The 12,723-nt window shown below is 50.6% G+C and overlaps 1 protein-coding gene across 1 annotated transcript; it reads right to left on the reverse strand.

The window, feature by feature from the left end:
* Nucleotides 1-542: 542 nt before the first annotated feature.
* APOD (apolipoprotein D) lies at nucleotides 543-6,322 on the reverse strand. Its single transcript, XM_083868919.1, has 5 exons — nucleotides 6,234-6,322; nucleotides 5,152-5,305; nucleotides 4,772-4,893; nucleotides 2,872-2,960; nucleotides 543-1,667 (listed from the first exon to the last, which is right to left on the reverse strand). Exons 2-5 carry the CDS (start codon nucleotides 5,272-5,274, stop codon nucleotides 1,432-1,434), a joined length of 570 nt encoding a protein of 189 aa, XP_083725045.1. The 5' UTR covers nucleotides 5,275-5,305; nucleotides 6,234-6,322; the 3' UTR covers nucleotides 543-1,431.
* Nucleotides 6,323-12,723: the final 6,401 nt, after the last annotated feature.

Genomic DNA, 12,723 nt, shown 5'->3' on the forward strand with positions numbered 1-12,723 from the left:
TGTTTCTGGCCCCTCCCATCCTGGCCTCCTCAGACTGGTAAAGGTTAGTGATATACTGGCTCTCTGCTCAGCTCCTGTAGCTCTCCCAGGGCAAGAAAGTGCTCTGCAGCACATCCACACCACCAGGGTCCCACCAAAATAAGTGTAGAATGTTTCCTGCAGTTTTACAGCATTCTACATCGATGTCTTTATTTCTTCATGTCAATAAAAGCAGCAGAAGATGGGGGTCATGTCAGCCAAAGCCACAACACAAATTTGCTGGCAGGGCTCAGACAATGGGGGGATGCCCATACATCCAACCCTGGAGAGCTGGAAAGAGCTCCAGGCTCCTGGGACAAGCCATTTCCCTTCAGCCTTGATTGTTACATTCATTGCAGCCCTGCTGTGGCCTCAGAGGAAAGGCAGGCCCCACACACTGAGCCCTCCAGCCTGCTGGCAAAGGCTGTGCAGCTGGAAAGGTACAAAAGGCCTGAAGCAGGTATTTCAATTCCATTTTTAATGACTTGCATGAATGCTATTCAAGCAGAGTTGTGGTGCCTGCTGAACACCTGCCAGGGCAGATGCAGCGCCAGCGGGCACCCAGCACGTGCAACAGCAGTGGGCAGGATGTCAGGGAGAGCTTGCTGTCTCCTGCTGTGCAGAGAAAAGCCTCTGGAAGAGAGAACAAGGGAGCAGCCCCATCTCTTTATGTCTGGTTACAAGTACAGTCAGAGCTGGCCCTTAGGAGGGCAGGACCTGTCTCATCAGAAGCAAGAGAAGGACACATAAAGACATTGGGGATGGAGTGATGCTGAATCTCTGGACATTTTTAGATTTAAAATACAAAGGGCAAGATCTGATTTCTACCAAGGAGGTCTGCTGACTTAGCAGCAATATATGCCTAGAGCGCTGCATTGGGAAACTTTAAAGACTCTCAGCCTCAGTTCCCAAGCTACAGGACTGACCCACCATGTCTGGATGTTGCTGCTGCTGAGGCAGTGCCCACAATGTAGCTCAGACACTGTAGATTCCTGGCAGGCTCAGAAGCATCAAGACAAAATTTGGAAACATACATGGGGCTGTGTGATGAATGATTTTTCCGCAGGACTAATACTTGCACATCGCAACCCATACCCTTTCCCATCCATGTACTGGAGGACTTGCAGCAACAGCAGAGCTTCAGGTCTGCACTTCAGACTTTCTACTTTCTTTCTTTCACCCATTAGCACTGACTCAGTCAGTTATGCTGCAAAGTCAGAGCAAGACAAAAAGAAGGAGAAGAGCGATACAGGGAATGACAGCAAGGAGTAACTCTGGGCTGGCAAACTACTGTTAGCAAAGAGGAAACTACTGTTATTAAATTTCTCAGGTACACAGAGAAATTCTAATGGATAATAAAGCAAGCAACAAAGTTTATCTCTGGTCTGGTGCTGTGCTGCTGCATGCCAAGAGTTACATCTCAGCAGGGCAGTTGGCTTGATCAGTGGGCATCATTTTGTCAGTGTCAATCTTGTAGGACTGGAGAACACTCTTGAGCTGCTCCACGGTTTCTGGGTGCATGTCAGGAGCTCTTGACAGAATCCAGGCGTAGTCCATGTGGAAGAGCCAGAGGATGTTAGTGCAGGAGTAAACCAGGGAGTAATTTTCATAGTCAGTGGAGATGACCCAGTAAGGGGCAGCAGGCATGACTAGGAGAGAGAAGGGCACTGTGACTGTTGGGTGTAACCAGCTCTGGACAGCTCTGCAGCACCACAGCCACAGTTCCTGGGACTGTTCCCACTTTGGCTGCTGCATACTTGTGGTCAGTACAGGGAGCTATAACTTATAAAAGCCTACCAGGACTACTTGTTCTGCCCAGAGGAACTTGAGAAAGACACAAAGCCCTGACTATGAAGGTCTTTTTGGAAAGTTAAGGCTGTGACCTGAACAGCTCTTCTGGTGAAAGCCAGCCCAGCCTCACCAGTATGAGGGTGCTGGCTGCTGGGAAGGAACTGTAGTGCTGGGAGCTGACACTGGTGATAAGAGGAGCACAAACCACCACCCACTGCCTTGGGGAATCCTGCCTCAGGGAGCCAGCTGAACCCAGAGCTGTTCTCTGGGGTTTGCACATGGTGAAGGTGGTTGGGGCTGCACATGCTGCAGGTGAAATGGCTGCTGGTGATGCCAGAGCAGCACAGAATTAAGCCTGGTTGTGCTCATGGAATAGTCATTGTACTTCCTTTGCAACTACCCCTCCTCCACCCATTTCTCCAAATAACCCCTCTGTGAAAGAGAGCTATGAAACTGCCAAAGAAAAGGTGAGGGATCAGAATAAAAAGTGATCCAAGGGGACACTGCAGCTCACTTTCCAGTGTTGCTGCAGACAGAGGAAAGTGCTGTGCAATGTGGCACAGCACCTCAGCAGGCTCCTGTCAAGTGTTACAGTGACAAGGCAAGGAACAAGAAAACAAAACCATGTTATTAATAGTTATTAAAAGCCACTTGTGTGTAGAGGCAGCGTGGGCAAGTAGCTGTACCACAGTGTGCAGAGAAATAAGCTTATTCTTGGCTCTTGCAGCACTCTGGGGCTGCCTCCCCACCTCCCCCCCTCCCTGTCCCCATCTGTGAAATAACCTGGAGGGACAGCAATGCTGCTGATGTTTCTTGCTGTCAGATCAGCTGGTGCAGAGTTCACCACTGAGAGGGCTGTTTCTGTAAATGGCATATCAGTGTCACCAAATCACTGCCTGCTCATCACAACATCTGCTTTAGCCCTTTGCTGCTGTGCTGAAGTCATCTGGGCAGCTCCACCCCTTGCTTTGCAGTTTCTGAGCCCTGGTGCCATGGCACAATGCTCAGAGCACAGCAGTGCTGAGGCCATGGGCACTGGGAGCCTTCCCACCACACACTTACACCAGTTGAAGCGGACGCCCAGCTTGGCTGGCTGCTTTACATCCATGTGCATCATTTCTCCTTCAGCTTCATTGATTTTGCCATTGGCACTAAGGGGAGAATGACAAAGGTGAGAAATAAAGTCAGGAAAGTGGGAGGTCATTTTGTTTTTCACTTCCACTAAATCATCCCTCCTGACAGAACTACCTGTCAAGAGGTGGCTGAAATAGGTACTAGTAAACCCCAGCATCCCTGAGGATGTTTCCAGCAGCTCTCAGGGCATAGCAGATCCTGGGCCAGGTGCAGCTGGGTAGATGTTCTCTCAGGTTAAACCCACCCCAGCAGCCCAGGCTGCCTCTCTCCAAGTATCCCTGTCAGCAGGATGTCCTTTGGTTCCAGGGTGACAGTGACAGAGAAGAAGGAGAGCAAGACCACTGCACTGGGTGGCAGGAGCCCAGCATGGGAGGATTGGAGAATCCCATCCATGATCTTGGATGTGCCAGGGAGCAGTTTAACTCATGGTAGTTGTGGAAGGCACATGTTCACTTCTGTTTAATCACCTGTGCTTTTCCAGGTCACTGCACATTCCTCTGCACGCAAATTATTTGTACCTGTGTGGTGAGCCAGGGTTTCTTTGGCTGCTCATTCAGAGCACTGCCCTTCTGGCTGCAAGCCCTAAGACTTGAGCTGCCCATCTTATAATACCATTTTTGCATGGATGCCTCAAGACCTGGATGCTGCCTATCAGGCAGGAAAGTTTCACGCTTCCCTGCAAAACAGGAAGAGCCAAGGAAGCAGAAGAGAATGTTGCCAGCAGCAGAGGTCAAGGGCCTGATGCTGGAGCCATGCACAGTGCATACCTGACCCAAAATATCCCTAATATTTCAGGGTCCTGAGCTGCTGCAGTAGTGACAGCAATGATTGAATTAATCTCACACAGATTAATGCAGGCACAAATGAATGTCCAGCTTTTTGCCAGGCACAGCCTGAGCAGTGGAGCTGCTGAGACAGTGCTGGGCACTCAGTGAACAGCAGGGATGCTGCTCTGCTCCGGACACAAGGGATGTGTTCCTGTGCTGTTGTTATTGTGAGCCAGAACAAAGTCTCCATGCCATGCCAGGAGCACAGGGGACAGCACTGCATTCACTGCTCGCTCCCTCTCACCCATTCAGCCCCTCACAGCAGCAGCCCACAACAGCACAGGCTGCTGATGGAAAGACATGAATTAACACCTGCATCTTTCCCTGTAAAAATCCAGGACGACTCAGGATAATCGCAAACTATCCCAATTCCCTAATAAAGGGGAAAACATTCATTTCACCACTGGTTTAAACTGACAATGATTTCTGATCCCCTTGCATAGCAGTTACTACATGTGTAAGGTAAATTCTCCAGAAATAGGCTGACAAATATTTAAGTAAAAATTACTCATATGCCTTACCTTTCCTGCACCTTTTCCTTGTGTCTCCTTTCTCTGGAGCAGAGAGGAGCACAGGGCACAGGCACTTCTGAGCATGCAGGGGCACAAGGTGGTAGCTGCCATCTCATAACCAGCCCCATGATCCCCCCAGAACAGGACCCAGGGCATCCAGCTTCTCAGCCATCTCTGGGGCTGACAAGCCAGTCAGAGATCCAGGGAGAGATCCAGGCTATTTTATGCTGAAGTCACCATGTACATTTGATCTATTTTCTTATCACTCACCTTGGACAATGAGACAGAGACCTGGTGATCCTCAGGTCACTGGCAGGAATCAGAGACCTGTATGTCTCAGAAGAGCTACTGCAGCCACAGGGTGCCTCCCCCAGCACCCTCAGCCCCAGACACAGGCAATTTAGAGAAAAATGAACACCCAGGACAGCAAGAGAGGTGACAGGAGTGCCACTGCCACAGTGAAGATGTGGCCCAAACACAAACACTTACAGCATCTCCTTGTTGATCACCTTGAACTTCCCATTCTCCTTCAATGAGTAATTTGCCTGGATGCAGCTTCCTTTCTCAAAAGTTGAGGGCAGCTTCTCTATCTCGTACCATTTCCCTAAATACTGACAGAAGAAAGTGTAGAGACGTTTTTAACACGAGTGAGCTGAGGCAGAGCAGCCTGGCTCCTTTGTCAGCACAGTTTTTGCTCTCAGTGGTTGGGGCTGGGGGTGAGCAGAGCTGCAGACCCACACTGGCAGATGTGGCACATGGTGTGACCAGACCTGCCACCACCCCCTGCACCCAGGCAGTTTGCTGACAGCCCCATGCCCCCTTAGCTTAACTTGCTGCATCCTGTGAGATTTTTAGAAAACTTTTCACACCTTGTTGATATCGAATTCTTCTTGAACTGATGGATCTGGGCACGGTCCCATGTGAAACATCTGGCCTCTCCCAACGCTGAAGAGGCTGAGCAGGACCGAGAGCCGCACTGCCGTGCCCAGCATGGCTGCACTGGGATGCAGGCAGGAAACTGACCTGGGCAGAAGGAAAATAACTGAGCTGGGGCCTCCCTGGAGCAGAGCTTTGTGTGAAATGAGGCACGAGGGATAGGACATGCAGCAGGGCACCTCAGGGGCACAGCAAGGAGGAAAGAATCATTAGAAGAATGCCAAAGAAGTTCCAAGCCCAAAACAGCCTTAAGCCCTGCCTGTGCTCAGGCTGTGCCCAGCAGCTCCATGAAAAGCCAGGCAATGCCTGATGAGAACACTTGTACTTGTCACCCACATCTGACACCTAGCATGATGCAGGGGTGATAAATGTCCACAGACCCACAGGAGCATCATTGTTTGTCCAAAGCTGAGGCAAGGGGAAGGGCAGAACTTTTGCTTTAAAATGGTGGAGCACAAGGAACATATTCCAGAGGCAGTGGAGAGCTGGGGTGCTGGGACATGGTCCTGAGCACTGTACACCTGCATGGCAGGAGAGACATCCCCAGGTGTGCCAGGGCTGTCTGACACTGCAACAGGGTGGGAGAAACAGTGCAGCTGCCTCTGGAGGGGTCTTTGTGTACCAGGATATACACAGCACTCCAAGGTGGGGAAGTTAGTAGAGATTCAAATCAGCACCAAATACAACATGAACTGACCCCCAAAAGCATAGGGTGAAGAGGGAAACGACAGGTTTTCCTGCAGAGCAGAAGCAGAAGCTGTGCTGCTCACACCCAAACAGTCACTGGAGCCAGGATGCTGCCCACATGCTTTGGGCTCTGCTTGGGGCAGGTTGGCATGTACAGACCCTGCAGCACTGGGCTGCTCTGCTTCCCGGGCTGGAAACTCCTCCACAGGAGCAGCAGTAACATTTTCCCCAAGTTCAGAAGGAAAGCCCAGCCTGTCTCCAGCTGCAGGCACAGGCCCTCCTGCAGACACAGACAGTTCCCATTTTGAATCTCCCAGTTCAGACATACCTTGGTGGATGAGGTGCAGTGATGCTCCACAGAGGACCAGGGTGGCAAGAAACAGCTCTGTGGTAAGCTCTCTGCTTCCCTTTATAAGTGTGCTGGGATCATCATTATTCAGTTCTGGCACAAGCCACTCCCTGGTCCTCGACGTGTTTAGTTTTTTGGCAGGCCAGTCAGCTGCCTTAGATCTGCAGCTGGTACGAAGCTGGAGATGGGCTGCAACTTGGCTGCTCATCCGGGCAAACAAAGGCACCCCACATGTCTGGATATCACCCTGCAGCTGCAGAGCTCTCTGCCTTGCAGCCACTCACTAAAGCCTCAGGCCTTGGTGTGAATGGCAAGGGAAGGAGAGAAATGCCACAGCCTTTGAGAGGAGCTGGGGACAGCAGCAGCTCCCATCCTGTGCCCTCTGGTCCAGCAGCAGCCATGGCCATGCTCCAAAGGGGGGACATGCAGCCTCTGCCTCCTACTTGAGCCCTGGAGAACCTTCAGGCCACTGCAATTTCCTTGTCCCCATCATAGTCACTTGCTGCGACTACATGAGGAGCATGAAGCAGAGGGACGCATCACAGGTTTGTCTGAGGAGCTGTAGGACCTTTCAGCAGTTTTCTTCTAGATTTTTAAATCTTATTACAAGGCAAGATGCTGGTGAAATTAGTTCCATGCTGACCCAGCACTTTTTCCAACAGGTGCCCAGCAAATGGCTTTGACAGCAGAGCAGCCATCTGTGAAAGCAGCCGGTCCAGAGAGTTATACAAGAGTTGAGTAATTGACAGGAAGCTCTCTGTGTTTAATCACATTTAAATCTAATCTCTGTTGAGACTTTCTCTTTAGGTGTGTTTTTACATGCTGCCCTGCATGCCTTACTCACACATGCACACACACACACATAACATGAGCTCCTGACTGCCCAAATGCCACCCCAAGAGCCACAGATGGCTCAGTCCTGTCCCTTTCTGGGGCTGTGCACCCAAAGTGTGCCCTGAAACAGAGCACAGCAAAGGTGTGTCCTAGGACCTCAAGGACCACCAGAGCTGTGACTGGCTCTTCCAATGCAGAGCCAGCAGCACCAGCTGGGAGTGAATGGCTATGGGGAGCACATGGTCCATGGTCTGCCACAGCATTTGGCACAGGGCAGAGCAGCACGGAGGGCTCTCCCTACCTCCACACAGCTTGTTAGTGCTTTGGCAGCCACCCATGTCCCTGATGGGGTTACTCTGGCTGCCCATGTCAAAGTCAGAGATGTCCTGCAGACTTTCTGCAACCTCACCTGCACCTCTTGCAATACAAACAGGTTAGAAGTGAGGAAATCCCTGAATGGACCCCAACCTGAATGGCACAAGTGCTGCCATGCACTGGTGGGATTCCCTATGTACTGCACATCAGTAAGTAGTTTTTCTCCTGAGCTCAGCTGCCCACACCCTGCAAGAGTAATCAGAGGAGAAAGTCCTGCAAAAGGGCCAGCTTGGCCACAGTGCAACATTTGCATGTGGAGGTGTTTCTGTGTGCTTTATCCACATCTGCACATGGAGCATTCTCCTGTGGGATGGAGCAAGGTCTCCTTGGCTGTGGTGACAGCAATGTGCCCTCGGGTGGAATGGTTCTGAAGAAGCCTTTTACACTGCTGCAGCAGGAGTGGCTCCTGCATTCCCTGGCCTATAGGTGCTGCCCAGTACCCAAGGGCTGCCCTGCAGTGCCAGCCCTGCCAGAGATGTGTGTGAGTGGCTGGGCACTGCCATTTTGGCTCCTAGCACACTGCAGAGTCACACCAGAGCATCAAGGTGTTCACCCAGCCATGCTCTATGGAACTCCTGCTGCAGGAGTGTGCAGGACTGGGCTGTGGCCAGGATGCTGAGAAGTCAGGAGCCATCAGGAGCTGACACTCCTTGAGCCCCACTGAGAGTGGAGATGACAGGTGGGGTGGGCTTGGCTATAGCCATTGCCCTCCTTGCAGCCAGCACCAACAACACTGGAAGAAAATCCATCTGTACAGGAAATCCCACATCCAGCCAAAGGCAGCACCCTCAGAAGTGCAGAAGCTGCAGTGGAGCCCTATTTCTCCACTGGCCACTGCCAGCCAAAGAGCACCCCATGGGTGCCAAGGCACTGCACAGCTTGAAGCACAGATGATGAGAGCAGACAGCTGAGCTCACTGCCACTGCTGGGACATCCCTACACAAGCACTGGCTTCACCTTCCCCAGAGGCACAATTCTGGGCTCTGCCTGACCATGGAAAGAAGCACCCAGGTATCTGCCATTCATCTCTTGGAGTGGAGCAGGTTTGGGATGCTGCAGATGAGGTCCTGCTTGGGACCAGCTGGCCAGGACATGTTCAGTGGCCACCCCAGGACCCTCCTGTCATTCCACCTCCAGCACCACCAGCACCACTGGCCTGCACAGACCAGAGCCTGCTCCATGTCCTACCTGTCATTAGTCCACAGCAGGAATCTGCTCTGAGCCACTCCAGAGCAAGGGTTTGGAGAAAAGCATAACCTTATAATTGCACCTAATTGTGGGGTGGGAGCAGTCATCTCCACCTGGTAAGTAGTTTGTACCCTGGAGCAGAGGACGGGCCACACATCAAAGGGCAGGAAGCTGAAGCAGGGGAGGGAGGACAGGAAGGAGGTAAGCTGTGGAGAAACCAGGGCAAAAGGGGGGGCGGTGGTGCCCCATTCATGCTCTGGAATGCTTCATGCAAGAATGAAACTTCCCCCACATTTCTGGGTAATGAGGCAGCTGCAGGGCAGGCTGCAGGGCTTGTACACAAGGACAGTGAGGTAGCACAGGGGCAGCAGGAGGAAAGGGGAGCGCTGCCTGCAGGGCAGGGGGGCTATGAGCGGGGGGGGGGGAGTGGGCAGGAGTCGGTGCAAACCATACACGGGGTGAGGTGGCATGAGCCACACAGCACATTCAGGGGTGATGGAAGAGCAGCTCGTACAGACAGACTACATTGCCTGGGATATTCTCACACTGTCAGTTGTCCATTTCAGAGACAAAGCTCATCTGGCTCCAGTGAGAGGATGTAACAGCACTGAGTGCTGCCAGCAAAGAGGATCTCCTTGTTAGAAGAAGATAGAAGTGCAGATAAAGTTCAGCCAGCAGAGGGCTGGGACAGGGCAGTGCCACTCCATCTGTGACATGCTACCTCTAGCCGACCTGGCTTAGTGCAGGAGTGAGACTGTTATGTTGCACCCCCCAGATATCAGCTCTTGGCACCTATGAAACAGAGCAGCTTCAGCCAGCCAGGCCTGGTGGGGACCTGAGAAAGGCTGTTATACCACACTGGGTCTCCAGCTGGGATTTCAGCAGCTGCAGAGAAGACCCCAGCAGCTTGAGAACCAGGATAATGTGGGAGTGCTGAGAGTGCCACCATGGAGACAACATTGTTTGCATGGACAGCTCTTCCTGACTCAGGTGGTGCCTTCCATTTTGTTTTTCTTCCTCCTCTCCAGGAAACAGGGGCTTTGTGTTGGACAGCAAGTTGCAACATGTATAGAAACAAAAATCAACAAGTAGGAGACAAGACAGGGAAAAGAAAAGCAGGTGGGAATTTTCCTCTGTAGGAGTGGCAAAAAGTGCTTTGAAATTTGTTTATGCAAAATGGTGTAAAATTTTTAATTACATTTACGACAGCAAAGGAAGTAAACAGACTCTGGATGCATGAACTGGCCTCTAGGATATGGGAACTTGATCCCATGCAAGTGCACAGAAGATATTGTGATTCATTTATATACAATTAGTGAGTAGCTCTCCACCTTGGAAGTTATCCAATGATGTATTCAAAACACAAAGAACCAAAAAGAGACAATTTAGGAAGTTAGAAAACTTAAATGGGTATTATTATTTAAGGGACAACCCCTATCATGCAGGACCATCAGGGCTTCTGGCTGTGCTGAGGAAGCCTCCTCAACCTGGCTGGCATTGCTGCCAACATCCAAAGAGAGAAGCCAGAAGGATATTTACTCTTCAGAAAGCAGAAAAAATGAAACAGAGAGAAAGAAAACAAGGTCTCTGTATACAGAAATACACTGCAGATCTGGACCAGTGACAAGGCTTTGGCCTGGTGCCATCTCACCCCTGTGGATGTGCTCACCATAAAAACAGAGTTTAAGCAATGCCCATAGCCCTGGGGTTTTTGCTACATTCCAGCACCCCAAGGGCTGTCTTATGCTGCTAAATAAGGTTAATTTTTTTTTTTTTTTTTTTTTTTTTTTTTTTTTTTTTTTTTTTGTGTGTGTGTGTGTGTGTGTGTGTGTGTGTGTGCATTTGCTGCTGGGTTCTCACAGCAGACCCTGGGTGCAGGCAGAGCAGGCATTCGGCCAGGTTTGTCCTCAGAGAGGAGCGGGGAGTGCACAGCCTATGGGGGCAGAGTAGGACTTCTCCAGTGGACATAGGAGCAGATCCCTTGGGCATTTACCAGACTCCTATAGGCCCTGTCTGGGAATGCCCACTCAGATTGGAGTGTTGTGGGCACTGCAGGGCCCTGGCTGTGTGACTCAGCTCAGCACAGGATGCTGCTCCCATCCTCTGTACCCCAGAGCCCAGCTCAAGGAGCACCCCAGCTGCCCCGTTCTGTTTGCCCTTCTCAGAGGAGAGCTCCCACATTCCCCAATTGATTCATTATGCTTTTTTCTCAACCAGCAACATTCAGCCTATTGAAATATACTATTTCTAAAATAATATCTAAAAAATGTCATTAAGCACGTTTAGAGAGCTTTTTCTGGAAAGGGATTTTCTGTTCTCATAGAGGAAGCAAAATGATCTGTTCACAGCATCACAGCTCTGTCCAAGAGATGCCCAAGTAAGGCTATTTAAAGCCCACAGCCCTGTTTTCTGCAGCTAAGCCATATTTCATTCCTTAGCTCAGGCATGCATTAATGCAGTTACACAATTATATTTTCTATGACCTATATACAACCTACATCTTCCTCACGACACAGATTTATAGTGAGTGGGTAATCACAGCTCTGCTCACAGAAAGAGAGAACAGCCTCTATTACATCAAGAAATGCAATTAAGAAATCTTCTGCAGATTATGCTGTCCTGCCAGCTGAGCTGGAAGCCCTTTGGCAGCCAGGTGGGCTCTCCTGCTGTCAGAGCACTTTGGAGCCTGCTTCAAGTCAGCAACTTGCATCAGCTACCAAGAGCCCAAGGAATCACACAGGAAGTTCAGGGGTGGCCTCAGACTCTCAGATATCCCTCACTCATAGGCCTCAAGGCTGTTTTATATATGTTTTATATATGCACCAGGAAGACCCAAGGGCAGCACTTTGGCCCTATAGGACTTCTCCACCAGCCAGCACAGTGTTTCCCTCCCATATCTCTGAGTCCCCCGATCTCACACCACAGGGCAGAGGAGAATTTTAAGAATATCTGTTCTGAAAGAACAAGTCTCATCCCTCCACACAGGCTGAGAGCACAAAGACACTGGCATATGTGTTTGGCTTTGCCTGTGAATAGCTGCATTGAGGCCACTGAGCCCGAGCGCACACAGCTTGCATTGAAACACAGGCCTAAGTGTTTGCTAGGCTGGAATTTACATTGTACAGAAAATAAATAACATAAATTCAGTGGTCAGTGCTCTGACTTTGGTGCAATAAATGGTTAGAGAGATACCATTCATGGTGAGTTTCATTCAAACCGATTGGGAGATTTTAGGAATGATTAGCCTAGAGTGTATTAAAAGTACTTCTATCTGTGCTGCACTCCAGGAATACTAGTCAGGTATGTATTTTAGTGTAAGGAGACCTGGCGTGAGGACATGCAGACATTATCCACATCATACCTTGCATTCCCTGTCATAATTATTCTTCAGAATTGTTGTTACCTATGGACTAGAAAAAAGCTTCTTACACCAGGACAGATGTACAGGAGTGTAGGAACTTCCTTGGGATGCAATAGATCAACCTGGGACTGATTCTGTAAGTGCCCATGCACAGACAGAGCTGGAAGCCAGCTCCTGACTTGTGTCTGCAGGAGGGAAAGCTCCCTGAAGCAGGAGCTGGGCTGGCTGGGCCAAGTGCCATCCCTGCCCACAGGGAGCTGGGGGCTTCCTGCTCCTGTTAGTGCCTGTTAGTGCTGCAGGAAGGGAGCAGCCACCCCATAGAGGTGTCCCCAAAGCCTGAGGGAAGGCCCCCAAAACCAGGCAGGTTCAGGGTTCAGGGCTGTAAAAGTGGCAGTGGTGCAAAAACAATGTCCAGATGTGCTCCTGGGCTACAGATCTTAGGGTCTTGCTTGTTGATAAAGGTGTACAGCAAAAGAACATGTGCAGGGAGGGGATAAGGTTGGGACTTTGCATGTGGGCCAAGAGTATATGGGAAAGATGGGGAAAGAAGTGTTTCCTCTGTGTGCACATGGTGTGAAAGCAGATCCCAATAAAAGCGCAGGTTTCATCCCCACACCAGTGCTGGCCCTGAGAAAACTGAGTGTGGAGTCCCTTGTTGGGATGGACAGACCCCTGCACCCACTGGTGTCCTGCACCTCTTCAAAGCCACCT

This window comes from Zosterops lateralis (genome assembly GCF_965231275.1).
Source record: "Zosterops lateralis genome assembly, chromosome: 10".
Lineage (NCBI taxonomy): Eukaryota > Metazoa > Chordata > Aves > Passeriformes > Zosteropidae > Zosterops > Zosterops lateralis.